Consider the following 27,959-nt stretch of genomic DNA (forward strand, 5'->3'; position numbering starts at 1 on the left):
CTCCCAGCAGAGACACTGACCACCCAAAGTCACAGTTCTGGAGTCTCTGTAAATGTTCAAACATTCCTTTGATGATCCTGTGTGTCCCTTTCAACTCAGAATGTTCTGTGATTCTGGGATTGCAATTCCTGCTCTGCTTCTCTCATCCCGATGTTGTCTATAATCAAAAAAGTCCCTTGCAACAGTGGTGGAAGAATAAAGTCAAAACCAGACCTTTATTGGAAGCTTTCAGGTGTCCCAGTGGGGATGGAACACGCCCTGCCCCTGATTTCAGCAATTCATTAAGGTTGATAATTAGGATATTTAACAGGAACATCCAATAGGAGATTCAGTTACCCCAATTACACACCCCTGGCTCAATCCATTGGAGTAATTCCAAGGGCTTTTTTGTACGTTTTTGTTATGAGTGCTCACATTGTGGTCAAAACCGAAAATGTTCTTCTTCCTGATTATAATGTCCACTTCCTGAAAATAAGACTATCCAGTAACTCAGGAATATATTTAGACAGCATATTATTTGAAAAACTAAGAGATACTAAAGTCAATCAAGGATTGCAGTAATATGAGTACATAATAGAAGTTTAATAGAGTTAAATAAGAGTTTAATAGAGTCAACTAAGGATTATAGATTTATAATTATATCATAGTAATTTACAGAGCTACAAATATATGAAAAGCAAAAACCTTATTGTCACCACCCCAGCTTTCCCACCCTGCTCCAAGCAGGAAATTGAAAACACTCTCAGGAAATTTACTGATCTATACAGCAATCCCAGGCTTACCTTCTTTGGGAAGTGCCCTCCGGAGCTGTGCCCAGGCTGGTCTGGAGCTGGGAGCAGCCCTGCCCCACCCAGCCCCTCTCAGCAGCAGCACCTGCCCTGCTCAGGGTGGCTCCTTCCCCCCACAGCTCCTGGCCAGCGCTGGGAGCAGCTCCAGGGCCGGCTGAGAGCTGTCCCTGGCAGGCAGCAGAGTCCTGGCCCAGCACAGCGCCCTGGGCTGCAGGACCCTGCTCTGCAGGACAGCCCTGGGCACCCCTGGCTGCTCTGCACAGGAGATGAGCAGAGAATGCACTCACAGGGTCTGTGGGCATTGGGATGTTCCAGCTTTAGGAGATCTCTCCAGGAGCTGCAGCTGCATTGTCCTGCAGCCAGAGGTTCCTGTGCCAAGGGCTGGCGGTGATTCTGCCCCAGGCACTTCTCAGCCCCTTCCCAGCCCTGACTAATTGAAGCTCTCTGTGCCTCTGTGCTGTGCCCGGGCTGGCTGCAGGCAGTGCCCCAGCCCTGCTGGGCTGGGAGAAGAGCTGCTCAGCAAGAGAAATGTGCTTTTGAAGCTCTGCTTGGTTACCAGGATCACCCTCTGTGCGAGGAGCCCGGCCCAGCTCAGCAGCACAGACACAGCACAAGGACTTTAATGACCCTCTGGGGCTTTGTGCTCAGGCCCTGAACATCAGGCCCTGAGAGGAGAAACCTCTCCAGAACTCCAAGTCAGAATCCAGCTCCAAAGTTTCTTGGACTTTTAATGGGTCCCCTGAGGGACACGACTGAGAAAGTGTCCCCAGGCCCCAGGCAGAGCAGAGAACTGGAGGCACTGATGACAGGTGGGGACAAAGAGAAGCCAAGTCTTGGTGCCCTGGGGCACAGCAGGGTCTGTGCCACCAAGGGCTGTGAGGAGACACCTTGTCCTGAGGCCCTGGGGCCTCCTGGCACAGCCCCAGCCAGGCTAGGCACTGTCACCCCCTGGTCCTGCCCTCAGCATCCCCCCCTAGCCCACATCCCAGTGGCCTCAAGGATCTGCTGGAAGGAGTCCCTGGGGAGCCTTGGTCAGGAATGGCCCTGGGGGCTCCTTCATGCTCCCAGAACTTCATTTCTTTTAAGGTACTTGGTGTTTCCCTTTTGATACAGACTCTGTGAGAGGTTTGTGCAATCATGGCCCCAATTATCTGCTTTAACGAGTCCCTTGAGAGCTTTGTACTGACACTCACTGGGGCTCATTAATACTCTGAGATACTAAACTTTTTTCAGGTACTTTGGATTTTGCTTTCCACACTGAGAGGTTTTTGTGCCATTTTGAGTCTCCAATTCTCTCCTCCATGGAGTCCATGAGGAGCCTGTGTTGGGGATGGACCTCAGCAGGTCCCTTTAATGCTTTGAGACAGTTTGGGGTTTTCTTCTGCCGTTGACTCCTGGAAAGGTTTGTGCAATCTCCTCTCAGGCCCTGAGGTTCCCGGGCTCAGCTCCAAATGCACCATGGGGCTCATTAGGTTCAGGCAACTCCTGACAAACCATGGCTCTGCCTTGTTTTCCCTCTGGTCTGGGGCAGTTCATCAGGAAGTTTATGTAGTGGCTTTGGTTCACCATTTTGGGATTTCTTGGGCAATATATCAATAAGTGTGGTGGGTTCAGTGCTGTCTAATTACCAGTGCACACACTAGAATATACTTACTCATTTCCTGCTCTTGAAACAGGATTAGAAGAAAGGCAAAGTCGGCTCAAAACTTTTAAATGGTATAAAGAAAAGTTTCTTAAGAGTAACTAAAAGACAGAGTAATAAGGATCAGAACAAAACTTTCAGAACACTTCCTTTCTCCATACAATCTGACAATGTATAGAGACAAAATCTAAAATTTTCTGTCAGTTTTCCACCTCTAGAATAGTCTTTCTTCAGTTCACTTAGGGAAAGAACCTCCTCTTGTTAATGTTATGGAGACTTCTCCACAAGAAAACAATTATCTCATGGCTTTTCCATGAATAGCAGCCACTAGGAAAAATCTGCAATTGTGAAATCTCTCCCATTTTTTCACAGATTTCCCCACAGCTGTGTTTAGGGGACATGTCAATTTAAGTGGTATTAGTTTAAAGATGTGCTGTTTAAGAGCAAAGGTTCTCTTCATCTCTTTCTGAAATCATCCTAATCTCTGGGAATAGAGATCTTCTTCTTCTCTCCCTGAGGGCACAGGGTCTCATCACTCTGCTCTCTTTGTCTGTTCAAACACCTCATGGCATCAAGCGACTTCAATATTTCCTTACTTTAGCATGGAGGCCTTTGCTGAACAAGTCATCTCCCCATATTTTTCAATGCCTTATAGGGAAAAAGAGAGCCTGATGTATCAATGACATCCTTCTCCATAGCTTTAGCAGGGGATTTCAGCCCTGAGATCAAAGCATCTCCTCATCCCTCCCATCTGGGACTCAACTTCCTCTTCACTGACCTCGGTGTCTTCATGTAGCTGCTCTGTGTGCCTGCCCTGTGTCCTTTTCTCTCACTGGAGGGAGGATGGAAGCACTGGAAGAGTCAATATCTGCCCGGGGCCTGCAGATGGTTCCATGACCCCAGGCAGGCTTGGTGGCCAATTCTTATTTTTGCTGTGGTTCCTGGACATGAAGACCAGCTATTTTCCCCAGGAATGAAGGAATAGAGTGCCACTGTTTTAGGGGCAGATGAAAGGTGCCCACTAGAGGACAAGGCCAGCCAAAGCTGCCAGGTATTGTTCTGAGAGATACATTTACAAATTGCAATTTTTTTAGGGAAAGTACCACCAGGTCCTCACAGTATCACCATGTCTCCATAGGAAGGGAGCAAGCGAGCCCCAATGTTCCAGGGGCAGATGAGCCACAGCCACCAGAGGCCAAGGCCAGCCAGATCAGATGGTGCTGGCAGATTTTGTCCTTGGACATAGGGAATTTCAGAGGTGGAATACCAGTTTCGGACCTGGTTGCCTGGAGGTGAAGGACAGTTCTTTTACACAGGAAGAAAAGCATGGAACACTGTCACGATCCGCTTATAGCGGGGTGTCGTGATGGTTCGTTAGCCGATCCCAAAGTGCAAAAGACAAACAGCAGGGACTATCAGTTTAATCACAACAGATGCACCTTTATTAAGGGCCAAAAACAATAAATGCGATAGTAGGGGTCAGAAAAGAAATATAAAAGGATAGAGAGAGAGAGAGAAAGGGGGGATGGGAATAGCTACCAACACAGGCGAGGTCCTCAGTGGTCCGGACGATGGGGATCCGTCTTGTTGTGTTGGGGAGAGTCTCCGAAATCCTACCCAACCCAGGGGTCCAGTTATAGTCCACAGAAGGAAAAGGGGGGAACATACAGAACAATGAGAGTCTATTGAAATTGCTATGGGGGGAACAGGTGTATCTACAGAAAATCATCCAGGCTGAACAAACACAATAATGAATAAGTCCATTGAAGTTACTGGAGAAGAACAGGTCATGTCATTCCCCCCACCACCACTTTCTGTGGTAGGGGTCTCAGTCTCAGTCCTTGGGGAGAGGGTTCTTGATCTCCGTCTTTCACAGTGGTAACGAGGCAGATGAGGGGTCTTTAGTGAGAGACCACCAGAGTCACCCCAACAGTTCATTCAGCTTAAAGGTGGAGAGTGAAGCAGGAATTGCAGAGGGCCGCTCTGTGCTGGGTCCACGCTGGGTCTTCGCCAAGTCCTTGCCAACTTCTTGCCAAGTTCTTGCCGGGCCTCGTTCGGAACAGAACGTAACGGTGCAGCGGCTGCACCTGCACTGTTGCCTTCTCCAAGCCGGAACTGCAGTGGGGGAAGGGAGTTCCTTCTCGTGGCAATCGGCAGGCAAATGAGTGAGGGTCTTCAGACGGCCTCTTACACCACCCCGTGACTGACGATTGCCCCCAAGAGATCTTCTGTAGTGTCGTTGTGAAGTCTTCAGGACTCGTCTAGTGTTGGCAGCATATCCCAGAGAAGGGAAAGAAAAGAAAAAAGGGGAAAAGAGAATAGGGGAAATAGTAAAACAATAACAATAATTAGTATAAATTGAATCAACATTAATTGGAACAATTTTAATTGGAACAATTTTCTAATCAATAAACAATGAGTTGATTAAACAATATTAAAACAATTCTTTAAACTAATAAAACAATCTTTAAGAATTCAAATCAGGTTTAAAACAAACAATCTTCCAATCTTATAATTGCTTTGTGTCTATAGTCTTGGGGATGTCTATAGTATAAAGCACATCGGCCAAGTGGTGTGCATTAATTATAGCTGTCAATTTTGTTAATCGTTTTATCATTCTCCAATTCATAATAAGCAAGATTGCTGATAAAGCAAAGCCAATCAAAACTAAAATCAAAAGGACAACAATGGGATGACACAATTTGTTCAGGATACCTGTAGCAGTAGGTGACCACCCAAAAAGTGTATCCCACCACCTATGTTCTGCATCACTTTTCACTCTTTCTATAACCCGATGTATTTCTTGTACATCATGATGAATAGTTACCAGTGTTTTCTGTCCGTTCTCCTTGATTTTTCCTAAGATTTTAATTAAGTCCTGGTGAAGCAACAATTGCCTTACCAGAGTAAGATTCATTCCAATGGGGGTAGGCAATAGTTTATGGATCAGCGTGTAATTAGATTCTAAAAGTTGATATGAAGTAACTGGAGCTTCAAAAGAAAAATCACATCCTGTAATTTTAGTGAAATTGCAAGCACAAAAATTTGAATGATTTTTAGTATCTACTACTGTGTCTCCTACATACACTGTGTTACAAGCAGTTCTAAAGCATGCACATCCATTGCCTATATATACAAGGAATGTTTTAGGAGTTTCATTAGGATGGATTTCAAAGTGACAGATATTTTGTTCAGTGTCCAGGCAAATATCCTGAGCTATAATTGCATTGCCTTCACAGATGAACCCTTGTTGTTCTCGGACAATACAAGATTCTAAGTTAACAGTTTGCCATTTATCATCAATTTGTCGGGCCCATTCTCTATGCTCGGAAGGATAGAGAGTGGCTCCATCATGATTCAATCCTAATGCAATAATGGGGAATATTGAATGCACGGAGGCATTGCGTATGGTTAACACAAAAGCTGTGGCTAAGTTTCCAGTGGGGTCATAAGTAAAGTTCACCAAATTCCACCAGGATTGGAAATCTTTTTCAAAGTCAGTGGCACTGTCCCAAACTATTTTCCGAATTTCCATAGGAAACGTGCCTTCTTCACCTTCTCTTATAATTGAAGCAGCAACTGACTGCATCCATAATTGTGCCTGGATGCAGCTAAGGGCTAAGGAAACGTTGCTTTGTGTAGCATTGAGTGCATCAATTATCAATTCATGGTCATTCATATTTACCTTTTCCCAATTTGGTAATATGTTTGTTAGCAACCACTGATGTGTTCCCAAGGCTGATAAGGATGATTGCAATGGTTGTTGTAATTGGGTCAAATCTTTGGTTGTAGCAGCCAATTTATTTAATAATACTTCTGAATTAATACTATTTAGAATTCCCAATCCTGTTCCCACAACACCAGTTATGTCTCTTGGTTTTCGTGTTTTAGAAGGGTTCCACTGTCGTAACCAGGTCGTCCACCCCTGGAAAGAAGTTTGCAAGAAAGGTGAACAAGCTGGCTGAATTTCAGAGACATTGCTTTGCATTAGCAATTTAGCTTGTTTAAGAGACCATGCTGGAATGAACCATATTTGTTGTTGGCCAGTTTTCCTGATTATATATATGGTTCAACTTTAGAAATTTTTTGGGGTAAGCATAACTGGTGGTTGGGTGGTAGGCATCACAACATTAACATCAAGTTCTCCCCAGTATTTAAATCAATACTTTAAACTTAAAAGAAAGCGCTTCAGTATTTTTGGACCAAAGACAAGCTATTTCTGCAGTTTGTGTTAATGTGAAATTGTGTCAACAATCCTGTACGCTTCGGTGCATACAAAACTTTTTGTGCTTAAAGAGATCTTTTCACTTTTTCTGCATACTACCACAATTATTTCAGACCGCAACCACTCAGCTGGTTTCTGTCCATGGGGTTGTGGTAGGATGCAGGACAGTATTACCAGTTTTATCATGAATTAGGTGGTCTTCATGTCCCTCGGAGTTCTTCTGTAAAAGTAAACACAACAGAATCCTGCCAGCAAGAGGCAGAAGAGGTTAGAATGATGGAATTATCCTGCATGTATTTATCCAATGCTCTTTCCCTAGAGCACCAGAGGCTTTCCATGCACATTTATTCAGAGGGGGTTTTAGCACAAGTGGTACCAGCCCTGTAGTAAGGGACGTCCACCAGAACAGGTTGGCCAGGGTAATGTGCTGGATTATCAGGATCATTTGGTGCACAGCATAGGAGTCAGTGTAGAGGCAGACAAGAGAGGCGTTCTGTGCTTCTTGTTGGAAAACACTCCAGACAGCTCTCAGCTCCTTGACCTGAGAACTGCTTTCTCCCTCATTAATTAGTTCACCAGAGGAAATGTGGGGGGCTGCTGCCCTGTATGTCCACACCTTCCCTTCTCGTTTAGCAGAGGCATCAGTGAACCAAGAGTTTGCTGATTTTTCAGGGCAGAAAGGAGGGGCCACTTTGCTTACAGAGGCAGGTTTGTCCTGGCTGCTATCCAAGCTCTCAGTTTCTTGTATTGCCAAATTTTTCACAGCTCCTTCTGTTATTGTAAAGATGTTACAGTAATGTTCAATCTGATCATACCACTTTCTTACCGAGGCCCTCTGGGCCACCCCGTCAGGAGGGGGGGTCCCAGTAGTGACTGTCTTAGTATCATTGAAAGGGCTTCTCAATACAATTGGTAGTTGTAGTGCAAGTCTTTCCACTTCAATGAGAGCCAGGCTGACCACAAACAATCCCTTTTCCCAGGCAGTGCACCTTTTCTCAGCATCTCTGAAACCACGGTAATAAAAACCAACAGGCCTTGTTGGACCCTCGGGTCCCCACTGCCGTGTGTGTAGTGACAATCCTGAGACAGCAAATCCCCATTCTACCTGAAAGGGGTCTGTAGGATGAACGAGACCCAGAGCTTGATGAGCTGTTACTTCAAAAATCAGCAACTGCAATGCTTCTTCCTGAGAAGAAGGCCCATCCCATTTTACTCCTTTCCTCAGCAAGTCATAAAGGGGAACCAATGAGTTGTTCTGGCTACTAGGAAATCTGTCTGATCTTTCTACAGGAGTTTTCTGTAAGGCTATGGCAGTAGGTTTGAGTGTTTCTGGAAGCCCACAAATTAAAGGGGTCATTATTTCAGGCTTCACAGGTAATTGCATCGGGAATTCAAAGCCAGGAATTAATTTCTTTCTGCGAATCATTTGCAGACAAGCGGCTTTGTGTACACTTTCTAGGAGCTGGTCGGGGGTACTGATTATAGCTATAGGATCTTCCCTTTCCAAGGGGCTTGTTCCCCCAGCCCAAAAAGCCATACATTGTGTCAGGGACCACGAGTCATGTTTATCTCCTGTTGTTAAGAAGACACCGTGTCCCCAGTACCCACTGGCTTCTTGTTCAGTTAATTTAATTTGATCGCCACCGGTGAGGGACACCCGGAAAACATATTCTGTTTCTGATTCGTGTGGGAGGCGTCCGTATTCTCTTTTGAGCTTAGCTAACTCGGTGGCAGTGTATGGTATGTGTTTGGTTGTGATGTGGGGTTCAAGATCATCATCACTGAGATAGTTATATTCTGTTTTAATTAAGGGTCTTAAATGAGAGCAGCAATGTTCCCCACGATTATTTACTGCCTCAAGTTCTTTGTGAGGATAAATTTGGTTAATGTGAGGAGTTTTCTTCTCCTCTGTTTCTTTTAGTTTGTTGGTGAGCTTTGCATTTTTAATCTGTTCCTCTTTAAGGGCAGCTTGTAAAAAATTACTTTTATTCTTTTCTTCATCTAATTGTTTTTGCAAAATTTCAACTAGGTTTTGAAGGGAGTCTATTATTGCATTTTCCTCACTTCTTCTCTCGAAGCGAGTTTCTACAGCTGCCGTAAGACAAGCTCCCAAAACTGAGCATAAGATGGTTTTATTTCTGCCCAGTTTAAATTTTGTATCATGTTGTAAAGAACATATTCTATCAACCACATTATCCAAATTAAACCAATTACTTTGTGCCCATTCTTCTCCTCTCGGAGAAGGTTTGGCATTGTATTTAGCTAGTAGAGCATAAAATTCATCTTTAGCTTTAGCATTAAGATTATTACTCATTTTGTGAAGGGACCAAAACCACGGCAGGGAGGTACAAACTTAAGTTACGGAAAGCACACAGCCTTCGCTGTGTCGCCCTTCACTTCCCTGGGTGGGTGAAGAGACAAAACCTGCCTAGGAGGCTCTGCTTAGTTTCCTCAAGTTGTCCCTTCCTTCCCAGACAGTGCAAACATACACATAAAACAACACAGCGTCCCGCCTTTTGCACTAAGAGATCTTTTGCAATTTCTGAAGACAGTGTGGGTGCTTTTTCGCCTAGGCAATGTGCAGTCTGCGGGAAATTCGAATCTCCCCCCTTGCTTTCTAGACCATGCTCAGTTTTTTGGACTGGCAGGCTAGGTGCGGCTGGAGAGAAACGTCCTTCCCCTGTTACAGACTACACAGAACCTGCACCCTTCTGCCTAGACAGAAATCCTGTCCGTGACGCCAATTTAATGTCACGATCCGCTTATAGCGGGGTGTCGTGATGGTTCGTTAGCCGATCCCAAAGTGCAAAAGACAAACAGCAGGGACTATCAGTTTAATCACAACAGATGCACCTTTATTAAGGGCCAAAAACAATAAATGCGATAGTGGGGTCAGAAAAGAAATATAAAAGGATAGAGAGAGAGAGAGAAAGGGGGGATGGGAATAGCTACCAACACAGGCGAGGTCCTCAGTGGTCCGGACGATGGGGATCCGTCTTGTTGTGTTGGGGAGAGTCTCCGAAATCCTACCCAACCCAGGGGTCCAGTTATAGTCCACAGAAGGAAAAGGGGGGAACATACAGAACAATGAGAGTCTATTGAAATTGCTATGGGGGGAACAGGTGTATCTACAGAAAATCATCCAGGCTGAACAAACACAATAATGAATAAGTCCATTGAAGTTACTGGAGAAGAACAGGTCATGTCATTCCCCCCACCACCACTTTCTGTGGTAGGGGTCTCAGTCTCAGTCCTTGGGGAGAGGGTTCTTGATCTCCGTCTTTCACAGTGGTAACGAGGCAGATGAGGGGTCTTTAGTGAGAGACCACCAGAGTCACCCCAACAGTTCATTCAGCTTAAAGGTGGAGAGTGAAGCAGGAATTGCAGCAGGCCGCTCTGTGCTGGGTCCACGCTGGGTCTTCGCCAAGTCCTTGCCAACTTCTTGCCAAGTTCTTGCCGGGCCTCGTTCGGAACAGAACGTAACGGTGCAGCGGCTGCACCTGCACTGTTGCCTTCTCCAAGCCGGAACTGCAGTGGGGGAAGGGAGTTCCTTCTCGTGGCAATCAGCAGGCAAATGAGTGAGGGTCTTCAGACGGCCTCTTACAAACACCAGTGTTTCAGGGGCAGATGAAAGGCGGCTATCAGAGGCCAAGGGCAGCCAGACCTCTCTGTCCTGGTAGCTTTTGTCTGAAAGCAACCCTTGGATAAAGGAACTTTGGAGGTGGAACCAAAATTTTGGCCATTTCTGCATTGGTAAGAAGGATGGTTCTTTTCCATAGGAAGGAAAGCCCAGAGCCGCAGTGTTTCAAAGGCAGAGGAGGAGAGAGGTGGCTCTTGAGAGGCTGAGCCTGTCAGACCCGTTTGTCTTGGTAGCTTTCATCACTGAGAAATCTTTGGATCTAGGGAATTCTGGAGGAGGATTCCCAACTTTGGCCATGGTCACCTGGTCAAGATGGATGGTTTTTCCCATAGGAAAGAAAAGTCCAGGTGAAGCCCAGGTGTTTTGGAAGAAGATGAGAGGTGGTCACCATAGGCCAAGAGAGTCAGACCTGTTTTTTCCTGGCACCTTTCATCTGGGGGAAATCCTTGGATATCCAGAATTTTGAAGGTGGAATCTCAGTTTTGGCCATGGGCACCTGGGCAGGAAGAAGAGTTCTTTTCATCAGCAAGGAAAGCACAGAGCCCCAGTGTTTCAAAGGCAGATAAGAATTAGCTCTTGGAAACCAAGGCCAGCCAGACTTGTCTCTCCTGGAAGCTTTCACCTGGGAGAAATCCTTGGATATAGGGAATCCTGGAGGCAGATTCCCAACTTTGGCCTTGGGTGCCTGGATGTGAAAGGAGCTTTTATCCCATAAGAAAGAAAAGCACAGGGTCCCAGTGTTTCAAAGGCAGACGAGAGGTGGCCCCTGGGTGGCCAAGGCAGCCAGACCTGTCTGTCCTCGCAGATTTTATCTGGGAACAATCTTTGCATAAAAGCACAATAAGAGGAGGAATCCAAATTTTGGCCATGGGCACCTGGAGGAGAAGGACAGTTCTTTCCACAGGAAGGAGAGCACCAAGCCCCAGTGCTCCAGGGGCAGATGAGCAGCAGCCCTGGACATGCCAAGGTCAGCTGGACCTGTCAGGTGGCCCCCAGGTGGCCCAGCCTAGAGAGGCCACCTAGAGCAGAGGCTGGACAGTGTTACAGGAATAAAGTGGGGATTTATTCAAAAGGCCTTCAAAGGATTCACCTTGGGCAGTACAGGGGCCTGGCTGAGGGTACACCTAGGATGGACAACAGGCTTCCACACTTTTTATGTTCTGATTCATTTCCATATTGGGGTTAATTGTCCAATTACACCTTCAGGTTATGCAGCCCCACCCTCCCAGTCTCTCTCCTCAATTCGCTGTTGTTTTCACTTTTTGGGCCTGAAGCTGCAGCAGTGTCCTTGGTTCTTGGGCTGTAAGAGGATTGTTTTGTCTGACTACACTGTGAAGAGAACTTGCTGACACTCTGTATGAAGTTCAGAGTTAAAGACTGATGCAGGACAGAATCTGGAAAATATGGAAGGTAAAACTTAAGGCATCAGCCTGTCCCATGTTCCCTTGGTTCCATGGGGACCCACAGTGTCACAACGGCTCCTCTGTGACACTCTGGGCTCCACAGTGTCACCCTGGGCCCTTGGTTCCATGGGAGTTTCCCAATGGTTTCCTCTGATTCCACGAGGTCACCACAGTGTCCCAACTGACCCATGGTCCCATGAGGTTCTCCAGTGTCACCAGGGTGTCCTTGGACCTGCACTGTCAGAACTGACCCATGGCGCCATGAGGTTCCCCAGTGTCACCAGGGTGTCCTTGGACCTGCCTTGTCACAGCTGACCCATGGCGCCATGAGGTTCCCCAGTGTCACCAGGGTGTCCTTGGACCTGCACTGTCAGAACTGACCCATGGCGCCATGAGGTTCCCCAGTGTCACCAGGGTGTCCTTGGACCTGCCTTGTCACAGCTGACCCATGGCTCCATGAGGTTCCCCAGTGTCACCAGGGTGTCCTTGGACCTGCCTTGTCACAGCTGACCCATGGCGCCATGAGGTTCCCCAGTGTCACCAGGGTGTCCTTGGACCTGCCTTGTCACAACTGACCCATGGCTCCATGAGGTTCCCCAGTGTCACCATGGTCACTGTCAGAGGCTGGATGAGATCGATGTCCCGAGACACCTTGGGCTGAGCTGTCAATCAGTCACACAGCTGGGACAGTGTTAACCCAGCTCTGAACGCCCGAGCAATCAGAAGTCCCAGCTGGGGGGAGGCCCACGAAGGCCCAGGGGCGTAAAACCAAGGAGCACAAGGTCAGCTCCTGGTATGGACTCTGCCTCTCCTGGGGTTTGTGTCTCAGCCACACTGGAACCCTGGGAGCTGGGAGCCACATGTGTGCCTTTCTGTGGAGCTTCTGTCTTCCTCTCTCTCTCTCTCCTCTCCTTCTAATGCTCTTTATATGGAACATTTTTGGGTACCTGAACAACTTAAGTGTTTAAGGCTTTCCAGGCTAAATAGGCTAGTGAATGAAGTTACTGCTATGACAAGTGCTTTGTGTTGGATTGGTTTTGTATTAAATGCTTTTCCAAAGTTTCTTGTTTTTTGTACTTTGCCAGTAAAATTTTGGGGGGTCCCGAATGGGCGCTGAGGGGCACTTGGTGATCCCGGAGGGTCTGGGGGACACTTACGGGACAGATGGGGGCGGTACCGGGGCGGTTCTGTGGAGCGCGGGGCATGACGGGTGTTGTAGTCCCGGCCCCAATGGGGCTCTATTGGGCTGCGGGGCATGATGGGAGTTGTAGGCAAAAGAAAAGATGGCGCAGGCTCCAGGCACCGCCCCCAAAGCCATGATCGATCCCTGACGCTGATTGGTTGGAGGCTGCGATGGGCGGGAGTCACGGCCAATGGGAGGCAGCAGAGGCGGGAACAGCTCATTCAACCCCTCCAGTCCCTCCCAGCACAGCCCAGTTCATCCCCAGTACAGCCCAGTACAGCCCCAGTGCCCCTCCAGTCCCTCCCAGCACAGCCCAGTTCATCCCCAGTACAGCCCAGTACAGCCTCAGTGCCCCTCCAGTCCCTCCCAGCACAGCCCAGTTCATCCCCAGTACAGCCCAGTACAGCCCCAGTGCCCCTCCAATCCATCCCAGTACAGCCCAGTCCCTCCCAATACACCTGAGTTCATTCCCAGGCCCTCCCAGTTCCCCCCAGTGCCATCCATATTCCGCTCCAGTGCCCCCCAGTTATCCCCACAGCGTTCCCGCGCATTGTGGGGCAGCGGCACAGACGGAATGTCCTGCGGCCCAAATCCCTGCTCCTGCCACACAGTGCCCAGCCTTCTCCCCCTCCTCCTCCTCTCCCAGCACGGCACAAATTCCAGCTCGGTGGAGGCTTCCCCAGAGAGGGCTCCTGCTCCAGCCTGAGTGTCCCTGCAGAGGAACAGGGCATCTTTCAGGCACTTCAACAAGCTCAGGGTTCTTACTTCATGGGGAATCTGGGATGAAAATGGCCTTGTTAGGAAGGACAAAAGCAGAGGGAATGGGTTGGAAATTATTAGTAAAAATGTTCCATTGTACAGGGAAAGTTCACAAAATCATTCCCTGCTTTTTTCCTTTTCAGATTCTTTCAGCCATCCACTGAGAGGACCAGCTTGTTCTGGTGCTTTTCATGCACTGATTGTACTCTTGATTTATATCAGTGCTCGAGAGGTGGAAGCTTCTAAACTGAACACAGAAACAAACTCCCTCTGTCAGCCCATTTTCATCTTCTACATCATTTTCAAGATGTCCACGGGCATGTTGGAACGATTATCACACTGCTCTCCATTTCTGGCTGCAGGCTCTGGAGATTCTTTCTCTGCATTCCCTGACAATTCCTGGGAGCCCGTCATGGTTTCTTAGGCTAGAGCAATAACAGTGAAAATCTCACCCAGGGCACAACTGCCCAGCCCACAAGGAAAAGAAAGAACAAGCTATAAAGTTCTTCAAATATTTGTCCCACTTTTCTGCAAGAGTCGAGCTGCACACACGGTGTGGGAAGCCAAGAGAAGCTGCAGCTGGTGGCACATCCTGTGCCAGAAACTGCTTAAAGCTTCCTCATTCTCCAGCAAAAGTTCTTGGAAAGAGCAAACAGGATTGTGGAGAAGATTCTGGGAAAACTGAAAGAGTTTTTAAGAAATGAAATGAAAATGGAAAGAAATAATCCAAGATGTTTTTCTCTGTTTATTTTTATGCTCCCCTTTTCCATCTTACACTACTTCCCCCTCCCATTAATTGCAAATGGATCTCACTTCTAAGATCCATAATTTGGCATGTTTTAGACACTCTAAAATAGCATGAGCTACACACATTTTACCTTCCCCTGTTTTTTTTTTTTTGTTGGTTTTTTTTTTGTTTTGTTTTTTTTTTTTTTTTTTTGGGGGGGGTTTTTTTTGGAAATCAATGATGGCTAGGTAAGTGCAGTTCTTGGGTCAGGTACAAATTCAGCATTCAGGGAATGCGCCCCGATAGTGTTTGACCCTCAGCAGGGACAATGCACAGCAGCGGCCGAGGGGATTCCTGTGTCCCTGGGCAGGAGTCAGGACTCTGGATCTGGGCTCAACACGGCAAAGTTCCCGTGTTTGGACAGAGGAAGGGGCTGTCCCCGGGGCGCGCGGGGCTCGGCCGTGGGGCGAGCGGGGAACGGACACGCGGACAAACGGCCTCGGGGCTTCAGTTGCAGAGGCAGCAGCGGCGGCGGCGGCAGCAGCGGCGGCAGCAGCGGCAGCAAAAGCAGTTTTTCTCTTCTTTCTCTTTCTCTTCTTTCTCTCCGGCTGTGGGACACCTTCCTCTCAGCGTCCCTTACCCGCTGTCCCTCCCCTCTCCCCGCCTCCTTCTCCCCCATGCCCAGCCGGGCCATGCCCCCGGCCCGCCCCCGGCCCCGGGCGGGGCTGCCCCGTCCCCGCCCCCGCCCGCCCCGCCGCGGTCTCGCCTCCGCCCGGCTCTGGGCGTGCTGGCGGTGGCGCTGCTGGGCGGGCATCAGTGCCCGGGGCTGGGCCCTTTGGCTCCGCCTGGCCCGAGCCCGGCCCCGGCCCCGGCCCCGGCTCCTCCCGGGCCCCGCGGAGGACACACGCGGCACGGCCGCTGCCGCCTCCGCCGCGGCTTCCCCGGCCCGAGCTCCGCCGCTGCTCAGCAGCGCGGCCGCCGGCCCCGAGCCTCCCGTGTCCCGTTCCCGAGACCGAAGGCCTGGGGATGGCCGGCCCGAGGCGGTTGAGGGGCGCTCGGGGGCCGCTCCTGGCCCCGGGCCGAGCGCTGACAGCCGCGTCCCGCCCGCAGGGAAGGCGCAGGAGGCGCTGCAGCAGCGCTACCGAGTGGGTTCGCTGCTGGGGCGCGGCGGCTTCGGCAGCGTCTTCGCAGCCACGCGGCTCTCGGACGGTGCCCCGGTGAGCGGCGGGGCCGGCGGCGGGCGCAGGAGGAGGAGGAGGAGGAGGGGGATGGAGGAGGAGGAGGAGGAGGAGGAGGAGGAGGAGGGAGGAGGAGGATGGGGCTCGGCAGGGCGGGCAGCGAGCTGAACCCGGTGGTGCCTTTGGTTTGCAGGTGGCCATCAAAAGGGTGCCACGGAACCGCGTCCGGCACTGGGACGAGCTGGTGAGTGAGCGGGGCCAGCGGGAACAGCCGGGCCGTGCCGGGCGGGGATGAGGCGAGGCCCGGCATGGGGGAAGCCACCAGGACCCCTCGATGGGGAGCGGGCGTGGGGCCAGCGCAGGGCGCAGAGCATCCCTGGCTGGCTGAGGGGTTCCCCAGCCCTGGCAGGACATCAGTCCCACTGGTGGCACCGTGGTCCTCCCGCAGCCCGATGGCACCAGCGCACCCCTGGAGATCGTGCTGCTGGACAAGGTGTCCACTGGCTTCCCTGGTGTGGTCCAGCTGCTGGAGTGGCTTGAGCTCCCCAACAACATCGTGATGGTGCTGGAGCGGCCGGAGCGGTCTCAGGACCTCCTGCATTTCATTCGGGCACGGAGGTTCCTGTCTGAAGAGGTGGCACGGCAGCTGTTCCGCCAGGTGCTGGAGGCCGTGCGGCACTGCACCAGCTGCGGGGTCCTGCACCGCGACATCAAACCAGAGAACATCCTGGTTGACCTGGCCACTGGCCAGGCAAAATTGATCGACTTTGGCTGCGGCACCTACCTGCAAGACACAGCCTACACTCACTTTGCAGGTGAGCCTGGGCAGGGGTGTGCTCCCGGTCCCGCCACCTCATGGCCCAACATCTCACAGGCCAAGCTGGGTGTGGCAGCGAGGATTCTCCCTTTTGCTGCCAGTCAGGGTACTGAGCCTTCCCCTGAGTTGCTTTTGAGCGGGGCTGGGTGGGGAGGCATCTTCCAGCCCCACTGGCAGCCTTTGCCCACCACTCTGCCTGGGGCTGGGGTTGGAGCAGCAGCAGCCAGCCCGACAAAAGCACCCGTGGGTTGGGGTAGCATAGGAGGGAGGCAGAACCAGTGCACCAGCCAGTTTGGTGTGCAGGTGAGAGGAAGGGCTTGGGCTGCTCCACTCACCTTGTTTGCCTTGGCTTCATAATATTTTTAGGGCACTGCAGGCAGGGAGGATAAGGAGATGATTTTTCCCCCAGCCCTGAGTGGGTTTTTGCTTTGCATGTCACGGTCAGGCCTTGCCGGGGCTTCTGCTGCCCTCTTCCAACACCAGTGGCTTCTTGTCCAGCCCTGAGTTTGTACACATGTCCCAGGTGCTGGCGAGAGTGCAGCAGTCGCCCTGTGTGCCACTGGGGCGGCCCCTGCACGCCCAGGGATGCTGGGGCCAGGCTCTGGGAGCAGCAGCATCCCCCTGATGAACTCCATCTGTATTCCATAGGAACACTGTCATACAGCCCCCCAGAATGGACCCACTTGGGCTGGTACCATGGCGAGGCAGCAACGATCTGGTCCCTGGGCATCCTGCTGCACCAGATGGTCTGCGGGCAGCACCCTTTCAGGAGGGGCCGGAAGATCAGCTGGGACCATCAGCTCTCGCTGCCGCAGCGGCTCTCTCCAGGTGGATCCTCATCTCTGGCCACGGGGGAATACCAGTGCTGGGAGACAGCAGCAGCTTGTGAGCATCTCACTCTGGCAGCCGCTGAGGAGGTGCCACATGTCCTGCTCTCCTCCACAACAGGGAATTGATGGGAAAGTTTAGGCACAGCTCTGAGCACAAAAGCAGCATGGCCTGGGCATGGGAAGAGTGGGGCAAAGCAGACAGGAGCCTTCTCTAGCTGACCGGTGGTTTCTGGTTTCTCTGCCCAGAGTGCCAAGATCTTATCAGGTGGTGTTTATCCATGCACTTCTTGGACAGACCTTCATTAGAAGACCTGTTCTATGATCCTTGGATACAGGATATTCACCTGCCATAGAAAAAGGGAGAGAGCCACATGCACACTTTGCTCCAGGGCCCTGGTAAGTTACAGGTCACACATGCCCTGGCAATCAGAAGCAAGGAAACCCAGACTTTTTTCCCTGCCTGTATCAATGCACTGGGATTGTTGGGTGGGAACACTCAGCCTTGTGCTGGAGCTGAGCTGCTCTGCCCAGCACTGGTGGCTGCCATCCGAGCTGGTTTTGCTTGTCCTGCTTCCCTGACAGCTGGGGCCCTGGGCAGAACCCTGACAGCCTGGTCTGACCCCCAGGGAAGGAGAAGGAGCCCTTGGAGAAGCTGTACCAGGTGGGGCTGCTGCTGCTGCTGGAGACAGCGACGACAACATCAAGGATGACAACCTCTTCCTCAACCTGGCCACTGGCAGCTGAAGATGATGGACTTGTGGCACCGTCTTCAAAGCCAGGCTCCACAGCGAATTCGCAGATGAGTCCACAGCCGGGGAAATGCTCCCAGATTTGGGCATTGCTCAGACTGGCTGGGAACAAAAGGTTCTCCCTTTGCTGGGGCAGATGCAACTTCAGTTGGCTGCCCAGCTGCTTTTTGGCAGGGCTGGGGGCGTGGGCTGGGGTGGATACAAGATGGGAGTTGGCTCCTGGCCCTGCCAACAGCCCCCAGCACCCAGCATGGCCTGGGCTGGGGCTGGGGCTGGGGCTGGGGCTGGGGCAGCCAGCCCGGCACAGAGAAACCCCCATGGCAGGAGCAGAGGTGGGACTCCAGAACCTGTGCAGGGGCTGCTTTGCTTTGCAGGCAAGGAAGGGCTTGGGCTGCTCCACTGCCCTTGTTTGCTTTGGGATCACCGTTATTTTGGGGGACAGTGCAGGAGGGAAGAGAGAAAGTGTGGCCTTCTCTCCCCCATGGGTGGGATTTTCCCTAGCATGTAGGGGTTGGGCCTTCCTCAGACCTCTGACAGAGATAAGAGTTTTTTTCTTGTTTCCCCTTGTCTCTAATCTCTTTTCAACAGTTTGTTGTTTGTTTTTCTAGAGGAAGCGTTCTATGTAAGGTCCAGTCGGGATTGGGAAGTGCCTGGGAGCAGCTGCAGCGTGGATGGGCCGTGCCCTTGGAGAAGGCTGAGGACATCGTTTGGGACCAGCTTTTCTCCCAGCGGAGGATGGCGTGAGGTGAGTCCCCGTCTGCTTGGCATGGTGGGATCAGAGCTTTGGGGAGACGGCAACAAGCACAAGGAGGCTCCTGCTCTGGGCAGCTGCTGAGGGGCTGGATGTGCTGTGGCTGGCTGCAGGCTGGGAATGTCCTGCCCTCCTGCTCTGCTCCCAAAGGCAGCAGTGATGGGCAGCTCTGGGCACAGCTCTGGGCACAGCCAGCATGGCCTGGGCTCTGTGGGCAGCTGGGAAAAGGGGACAGCAGCCTTCAGCTGACGGGCGCTTTCTGGTTTCTCTCCTTGCAGCCGGGCTCTGCGGGTGCTGAGGCTGCTCTGGGCTCTGCCAGGGCTCTGCTGGGCTCTGCCCCGGGCACAGCTGGGCTGGCTGTGCCCTCACATTGCTCTGACAGCTTTGCATCAGACGAGCCCGTTGGAGCACAGTGCCTGAGCTTTCTGCTTTGGCAGGTGAGTGAGACTCCCCTGCAGGCCAGGAGATTGCAGCTGGGGACACACATCCAATTGGCAAGGACCCAAACTCCCCATAGTCCCAGCTGAACCCCTGGATCTCCGCAGGAACGCCTGGATCTCCACTATTCATTCTTCATTTCTTTTTGGCTGGAAGTGTGCAGTTGCACTTTCTTCCTCCTCTAGAAGTGCCACGAGTGGGCCAAAGCTGGCAAGTGAGCCGTGTTCCTGAGGCAGTGCAGTCTGGAGCTGATGGATGGAGAATTGCCCTTCCCACTTCCAAAGCAGAGCAAAAAGCCGTAAGTGGGATTTTTCATCCGTAAGAAACCCCTGACAATTTCAGAGGGAATGTGCAGCTCATTCCCAGAGTGAGAAGGAAGGTCATCTTCTAAAGGAATTGGGGTTTGACAGAGTTGAGATTCCCAGTCCTGCCTGGAGCTGGGAGGGCCCCAATCAATTTCCTATTGCTTCGACCACAATTTAAAATAAGAATGTTGGAAACAAACCCCAAAAACTGTAAAAAAGGCTGTTGAGGTCAGTAAGATGGATCCATGCCATCAGTACATTTACAATGTAAATAACTGAGTTCTCTTTTTAAAAAGATCATTTACCTCTTAATGCAAAGTTACAGAAGTTGATTCACTAACACTTGGATTTTATTTGTATCTTTTATAATTCATCTAATTGTATTTTTTTTTTCTTTTTCCTTTTTTTTTCTTTAAGCAGAGGTCCTGGCCCTCTTCCAGCCAAAAGGGAAAGGGCCCCACCAAGCCTTGTTACCCACAGACAACATGGTAAAGCTGAACACTAAAGGACCTTGGGGGCATTATTCTGGAATTAAAAAGTTGCCAGCTCCATGGACAACAGAATTATTGTTCCTAACCTGAATGACATTGAGCAAAAAGAATGAAGAACGGTGTCACTAAAGTACTACTGACGTTTGCCAAAACACCTCCAGAGTTTCACCAAGGGATCAGTCATCAAAATGTTTTGAAAATTTAAAGACCAAGGTAGCCAAAGCACACAGTGTCACTAATTGCTGGGTATGTTCTCAGCTGAAGCTGGGAGGAATGGGACACATCCTTGTTACTCCAATATTTCAGATTTAATTTTTGTTAAAATCTATGATCTGTGATATATATTTATTTATGAGCAGTTTATACCCATTTCCTCTGGCTGTTTATAATTCTGGTCTTCAGAGCCCTTTGACTCTTCCTGCCTAATTTAACCCCACTTGTATTAGTGGTGCTTCCCAACTTTCTGTCACCTGCATGTGTCGTGACAGAGTTCTGGGTTTTTAGCACGGCTGCTGAAGGGTACATGAAACAGGATGAGCTCTGACACTGTTTCTTGAGGAACTTTATGAGTAGTTTTCTACCTCAAGTTCTTTACTTATTAGACCTTTTTTTTTTTCCTTGTACTAGTGCCTGTTTTTTGCAGCTGAGCTAATCAGTTTCCAGGTGACAATTTAGTAAATACTTAAGTGGAGCCATGAGGAAGAGCAGCTCTAGCACCTCAATGCACTTCAGCTGGGTTATTGAAGTACAATATTAGAGTGAACCAATGTCTGTTTACCAAGTTACGTTTTTTTCTCTACCACACTCCATTTTCATTGGAAACTTGTGTTATCTCTTCCCTCACTAAAAACTTGTTTTGAAACCTTACAAACAGATGAAGACCAATGGCTTTTTTAATTGTTTAGGTAGCTTACGGTCTTCCTCTTTTGTATTTTGGACAATATATAACATTTCCACTAATTTTATGAAGTCCTGCACCGTGCTAGATTTAGAAGCCCATCTAGAAGTGATTAATGAAAAAGCTGTAATGTCACACAATTTTTTTTTTTTTGTAATCAGACTTCACTGTTTTATTTTGAGAACCCCTTCTCCTAAGGATTTAGAGTCTGAAGTGTTAGCTTAGGAACAAAATCTGATACTGAGATAGATACATAGATACTGAAAAATGAGTAAAATACCAGCATTATTAATTGATGACAGATAACAGCTCTTTTGGAATGAGAAGGGTGGATCCATATATTTTACATATATATATATATATATATATATGCACACACACATAGGTATATACATAGATGTGTATATATTTATATACATATATGTATATATATATACATATATATATATATATATATATATATAGCATCCACATGCCAATTTATATATCTATATATAAATAATACAATAATACACATTTTTAACAGTTTTTGCTTTCCTTTTCCTTCCTTTCTCATAGTAAAAATGCCTATTTAGTGGACAGGAAAATGTTACTTTTAGAAATCTGCTGCTCCTGATTTAAAAATACTTTTGGGGTTTTAAATGTTTTGTTTTAATCAGAAATCAATTTCCATCTACCCTTTAAAGTGATACCTTATCTGTCCTATGCTTATGAACTGCTTAATGTCATACTCCTGGGAGGTATTCTTTCTCTCTGATAGTAAAGAGCTTATTAACTTTCATTTATTAGGAGAATTTCATTTCTTTCCTGTTGCTAAATTAAGAAAATATTTGAAGAATGATTTAAAAGTAATGGTAAGGTTGGTTTGGTTTTTTTTAATTGGGCAATAGAAGATAAAATCTGGAAATCATGACAGTAGCCAACCTTGGAATTTTGATATGGTTATTTTAAGATAAAAATATACTGAAGATTAAGAAAAGAATTCTATTTAAGTTTACAGTTCACATATTCCAACTCGTTGCATTCTTGCCTTAAATTTAGAAACTCCATTAAGATATTCTAAGATTTTTCCAGACATTTCAAATACAGATACATATATACTATACAATATACTAAATATATAATTTGTACTGTTTGTAACACAAAATGATTATAACTTAAGTCAATGTTGTTGTCACCTTTAATATATAGTGCCTTGGGTTATCTGTCTTTTGTTTCCATTCCTTGAAATTTTTGCTTATTGAGGAATTTGGGGGAAAAAATCATTTGTTATTAAGTTCTTAACATTGTGAATGAAGCATGTAAATAGAAAAAATATTAAAAATTTACCAATTTCAAAGCTTCAAACCGTTTAAAAGTGCAATGATTTTAAATCTAACAGAAACTACAGAAGCATGTGGTCTTACTTTTTTGGGATTTTGTAAAACTAAGTAACTCATCAGAATAAAATATAACAATAAAACTTAATTTCACCCCCTACAGAAAAGTCAATAGAGATGTGTAACGTTACTTGTGTCAGGGTTTGAGAGAACCAGACCTGTGGTACTGTTACACAGCATGTCCTATAATAAAAAATGAGGTTTATGCTTTCTTGCTCAGCAGATCAACTCATTATTTATTATGCAATTTTCTTGATCTATTACAATTTAGAACTGACAGTTTCTGGGAACCTCTCATTTCTTATATGTAATGCAAATAAATATCACTTTTACTACCCCGTATATAATTACAAATTGATTTTCAAGTTGGATCATTTAGCTTCACTTTTCATTGTCTAATGTGGCCTTATAATGCTAAATACTGAGTCTGTTGAGAAACTAGAGAGTAAAACAATTGATTTTTTAATATAATTGTCTGTGGTCAATTACCATAGAAGTGGGGGTGTGTGTATTTCCGCCTTGTAGGACAAACAGTAATTTCCATGAAGGAATCTGTAGAAGAATGGAGAGTAAGTCAAGTCCATTAACACTTCTGATGCCTCGAAGCAGATGTCTCTGTTTTTAACTCCTCCAGTTCTTCTGTGTATTTGACAAGGAGAGTTGGGCATTTTCAAAACCCTACAAAGAGACATCCTGTCTGCCTAATTGGATAACTAAACTTTTGCCAAACATCTCCCAAGCCCCTTGGCCTCTAGGCTTTGCTGTAAATGATTCAGGGATCTTGGGCAGAATTGGGCATAAAGTTTATGTACAGGAGAACTGACAGCTCAGACAAATCTCCTTGGCCAGGTGTGTTTGGAGATCTGTGATCTCACATTCATCTGTCTCTTCCTTCTGATCGGCTTTTCTTCACTGGTACATTTTCATCAGCTTTTCTTCTTAAACTTAACCTGTGTTGCAGTGGTGGCTCATCCCACTCTGCCCAGGCAGAGACCAGACTGGACCTACCTTCAGCCCTTCCTGATATTCCCAGTACTTTCCTCTGTGCTTCCTGGCACTGTGCACTGTGCCGCCCACACACCCTGGCACAGCTGATTTCAGATTGCTTTTTTTTTTATACCTCATTCATAGGTATGTGGTCAGAATGATGACCACATCATTCTGAGAAAATGCCCTGGGAAAGTAAAGTTATGCTCCGCTGCTGCAATGCTGCTACACTGTTTTATCTCTGACTCTTTGTAAATATGGTAGAGGGTTAAGGTTTAAGTAACTCAAACTTCATTATCTCTGCTAAGAGGTCTTTATCAGAAAGGTAACTAAATTCATGTGAGAGGAAATTAATTTCCTTGAAAAAATCCAACACATCCTTTTTCACTGGGAATCAAAGAGGAAGAAGTAAAATCAAAGTGTTTCCAGATTGAGAGAAACAGTGACTGTAGGTTTTGGGAAATAAAGGTACTTGACAAAGGACACTGGTTTTTTGCTTTCTTACCCGTGGGGACTGAGCCTGTGTACGTCAAGCCACTTCTACAAGGTGCCAACAGCTGGGTGAAAGGGAATATGACAGCAGTCAACTACTCCTGTATGCCATTGGGTTGTGCATCTTTCCTTGGTGATGTTTTTATTTTTGATGCATATTGCAATAATTCTTCATTCTTATATATTTGCTATTAAAGATTTTGTAAAGCGTGATTGGAGACTATTCTAAAGCATTTGTGGCTACTAATGACCTGCTGACTGGTGCCTGGGACTTGAGACAATGTACTAATCAATATTTGCTTAAAAAGGAGTGTGGTTTGTAGTGGTTTTACTATTAGTTATAAGAAATAACAGGTTTGTCTTGTCAAATTTAGAAATAAAAAATACTTATTTTTATCAATGTTGTTGTAGAAGAATTTATATTTAGCTTCTATTTTAAATTTATTAGAATCAAACCTGTACTCGATCATATCCAGTCTTGACTGCTTAATTGAAATCAGTGAGGCAGAACCTGAGCTGTTGTTCATTTATATGTCTTCACTTACATAATTTGGATTACAGTAACTGGTAGTATTTTGCCATCTGGATTCATCTACATCAAAACCCATTTTTCAGAATTCTTCAAGGCAGATTAAAAAAGAAAGAGGAACGATATCAATATTTAATACCAATTAACTAAGGTCCGCAATTCTGCTCTAAACTTCTGTTTCATTTTCTCAGTAAACTCAATTAATGTTGATGGGTGACATTTTTAAACCACACACTGTTGATTTCTGTCAAATGTACTTTTTGTTCTACTAATTTCCCTTGAGCTACCCTTAGTTTTTTGAACCTAATTCTTTTCATTTGAAAATTGGCAGAAAGAGCTAAGTATTTTTTTATAACAGTTATGCCAAGTCCACTGGCCTAAATTCTTCACAAATGTAATTTGCCTGGCTTTGAAATCAGTTTAGTTTCCAGATGATTTGGCTCATCATAACTTTGAGGAAAACACATAATAGTGACAAGGTGCCCTGGCCAGATTAACTGAATGCTTTTTAAAAGTACACGTAGCCAATGAAGAAATAAACAAAGATCGATGGGGTTGATTTGAAACTTTGTAACTTTTTGTCATGGAATCTTGCATTTGAAGTCATTTTCATTTCAATTTACAGGCAAGGTTTTTCACCTGCATAAATCTGTTTTAACTGTTTATTCATGGACTAATTAATCTGTCAGTCACAGGACAGGGTATAATCTTCATAATCTTTGTTTTATTTTAACTATGTTACAGATTTACTGGCCTGCAGCAAAAGAAAAGGTCGAATTATGCAAATTAGCTGGGAAAGATGCCCAGGTAAGTATGATGTATATTTTTTATTATTGCTGAGATTTATTAATATCTGTGTGTTTGTTAGTAAATCCACAAAATGCATTAGTAAGGTCGCGTTACACTTCTTCTGAACTAAGTGTTTTTTCTTAATTAAAAAAATTACATTTCTATTGTTTCTTAAATATTAATATTTTTAAAAATTCAAAATTGCATCAATATTTCCTTTGATGTAATAAATGCAGCTGGGAGACAAATGGACTTACCTCAGAAATGTCTACCAGGCAATACTTCCATGAAATCCTCTCTTTTCACATTAAAATGCTTCTTTTTTTCTTGGGACTGTCCTGACTGTAACTTCATTATAATTCATTAAAGAAACAGAGTAGTAAAGAAGCAGTGTAGAAATCAACTTAACTTGCAGACTGCTTGAGTTAGGGTTAAAAGAAAATTTCAGACTCAATGGCTTTTCTGTGGAACCACAAATTTTCTTTAGGAAGTATATTTAAGGTACATACGTGTATACAATACAACTTTTATATGTTTTGCTTACCACAGATTACATCATGTGTCTAGAACCTACTATGAATGTAAACATTTTCTGGCTCTAAAATAATTTTTTTTCATTTTGTCTCAGAAAAAAATGTCCTAATTTCTATCCAGCATGTCAGTCACCAAGGTAGATTGCAGCTCAAAACACTCTCAGCTCTCTGCCTGAAGAATTTCAACTTCTTATTCTAACTTGTTGCTACCATTGTCTTCACAGCAGTCAAAACCTAAACAACACCTTTGCTGAGCACAGGAAATTTTCTTATAGGGGTGTATATGGAAGATTTGTTCTGTTTCTATACTAAAAGAAGATTGAAAGGGTCCTGGGAGGGAAATATTTGTTTTGGACTCTCACTTAGGTGTAGGGTGATATCTAGAAAGTATGAACAGATTCTTTGTATTCCCTTGAAATACTTGTTTTGTTTTTCTGTATTAATTTCATTTTGGGGAAAGCTAGAGCAAGCCTTGTCCTCCAGCCCATGTATCATCCTTGGAGCACGCAGCATCTGCCCAGCAAGGACCAAGCCCAGCTAGAGCCAGGACAGCTCATTGGACTCAGAAATAACCAAATAAGAGTCACCAGTAAGGTGTGGCTGGTGCAGAGACAAAGCATACCCACTGAAGTGCGTTGAAGCCTTTCAGCGCACCACAGTTACTTTAATCATGTAATCTTTGGTGTTAAAGCACCCTGAGCTGGGAAGCAAAGGCAGGAGGATTGGTAGCCAGACAAACCCAGTGGCTCTGCGACCTCTGCCCAGCTGTTGGCAGGTGTTGTTTGCCAGGACACAGGCTGAACAGATACCCTCCAAACTGTGCTGTGAGCACACAGCTTCTTGTGGCTGTAAGCATTACAGCAGAATTAGGTTTGCATGTCTGATTGATGAACTGCCTGGTAGATAGCTGCTATCAAATTGTAGTTGTTACAGCTTTGAACTGCTTCGTGAACAGTCCCTGCTACAGTAGTTTTAAGTACACCAGTGCTGTGGCTGTAATTTAGTAGAATGTATAACGTGGAAAAAAAGAATAAACATGAAAATTAACCTTTATCTTTCTTTTTCCAACAGACAGATTGTGCCAATTTTATCTGTGTTCTCCATCCGTACAACTGGACCCATGTTTATGTCTGTGGCACAGGAGCATTTCACCCACTGTGTGGATACATTGAACTTGGAACTCACTAAGAAGTAATTTAACTTTCTCACTAGTGTGACATGTCAAGGAATAGCCCTCTTCTTGTTTAGCATTCATCATAGATTGGAAAATTGTCGGAATCTGTGGGTATTGGTGATTCCGAGATTGTAGAAAGTCTCTGTCTTTCTGCCCCATTGCCAAAGCAGAAGCCATAATTCGTCTGTGCTGTTTTCAAGGTTGTTTATTCTGTTTATCTCTAACATGTTCTGCTGCCCTGCCGCAGCTCTGTCCTGCAGGGCAGCGTGTGGGGCTCTGCCCTCAGTGGGATGTTACACACATTATATACCAGAAACTACCTGTGCTGGATTTACAATAACGTGCCAATATCTGTCACCTACGTTGAACAGTGTGTCCCCAGCCTAAACCAACAGAAAAATGCCAACAGCACAGTGAAACATGGAGGGCATGAAGAAGGAGAAAAAGGACAAGGCACACCCAATTTCCTCCATCTTGTCCCCTTTGAACCCCTAATCTAGAAACCTAAAATTTTACTTTTGCACTCGTGCCACACTTAATTATTACTCGTATCAAACACTCAGAGCTTGTAATTCATCCTGTAGGATTGAAAACTCTTTTCCATGGACAGAGATCAGAGACAGTGTCTCTGGGGGCTCTGTACAGGGGGTTCCTGACCCCTGCCAGGGTCCCAGACCTGCCAGGGCAGCCAGAGGGAAGCCCTGGATTCCCACACTGTGGAGCTTCTGTCTTCCTCTGTCTCTCCTTCCTCTCCTTCTAATGCTCTTTATATGGAACATTTTTGGGTACCTGAACAACTTAAGCCTTTAAACCTTTCCAGACTAAATGGGCTGAGTGAATGAAGTTACTCCTATGACAAGTGATTTAAACTGGATTGGTTTTGTATTAAATGCTTTTCCAAAGTTTCTTGTTCTTTTGTACTTTGCCAGTGAAGTTTTGGGGGTCCTGAATGGGCGCTGAGGGGCACTTGGGGATCCCGGAGGGTCTGGGGGACACTTGTGGGACAGATGGGGGCGGATACCGAGGGTCTGTGGTGCGCGGGGCATGATGGGTGTTGTAGTCCCAGTTTTAAAGGGGCTCTATGGGGCCGCAGAGCATGACGGGAGTTGTAGGCAAAAGAAAAGATGGCGCAGGCTCCAGGCACCGCCCCCAAAGCCATGATCCCTGGCGCTGATTGGTTGATGGCCGTGATGAGCGGGAGCCTCGGCAAATGGGAGGCAGCAGAGACGGGAACAGCCCATTCAACCCCTCC

At 46.9% G+C, this 27,959-nt stretch overlaps 1 protein-coding gene and 2 long non-coding RNA genes across 3 annotated transcripts; 2 read left to right on the top strand and 1 right to left on the bottom strand.

Annotated features, from left to right (window-relative positions):
- Positions 1-6,855: 6,855 nt before the first annotated feature.
- LOC140680537 (uncharacterized) lies at positions 6,856-14,054 on the bottom strand. Its single transcript, XM_072918327.1, has 4 exons — positions 13,936-14,054; positions 12,856-12,944; positions 7,761-8,518; positions 6,856-6,900 (listed from the first exon to the last, which is right to left on the bottom strand). Exons 1-4 carry the CDS (start codon positions 14,052-14,054, stop codon positions 6,856-6,858), a joined length of 1,011 nt encoding a protein of 336 aa, XP_072774428.1.
- Positions 14,055-17,500: 3,446 nt separating this feature from the next.
- On the top strand, positions 17,501-19,088 carry LOC140680620 (uncharacterized). Its single transcript, XR_012051980.1, has 3 exons — positions 17,501-17,588; positions 17,775-18,686; positions 18,971-19,088. It is a non-coding gene; the product is annotated as an uncharacterized lncRNA (long non-coding RNA).
- Positions 19,089-19,248: 160 nt separating this feature from the next.
- On the top strand, positions 19,249-22,425 carry LOC140680601 (uncharacterized). The gene is made up of 2 exons (XR_012051950.1): positions 19,249-19,428; positions 19,856-22,425. It is a non-coding gene; the product is annotated as an uncharacterized lncRNA (long non-coding RNA).
- The last annotated feature ends 5,534 nt before the right edge of the window (positions 22,426-27,959 follow it).

Source organism: Taeniopygia guttata, chromosome 25 (genome assembly GCF_048771995.1).
Source record: "Taeniopygia guttata chromosome 25, bTaeGut7.mat, whole genome shotgun sequence".
Taxonomy (NCBI): domain Eukaryota; kingdom Metazoa; phylum Chordata; class Aves; order Passeriformes; family Estrildidae; genus Taeniopygia; species Taeniopygia guttata.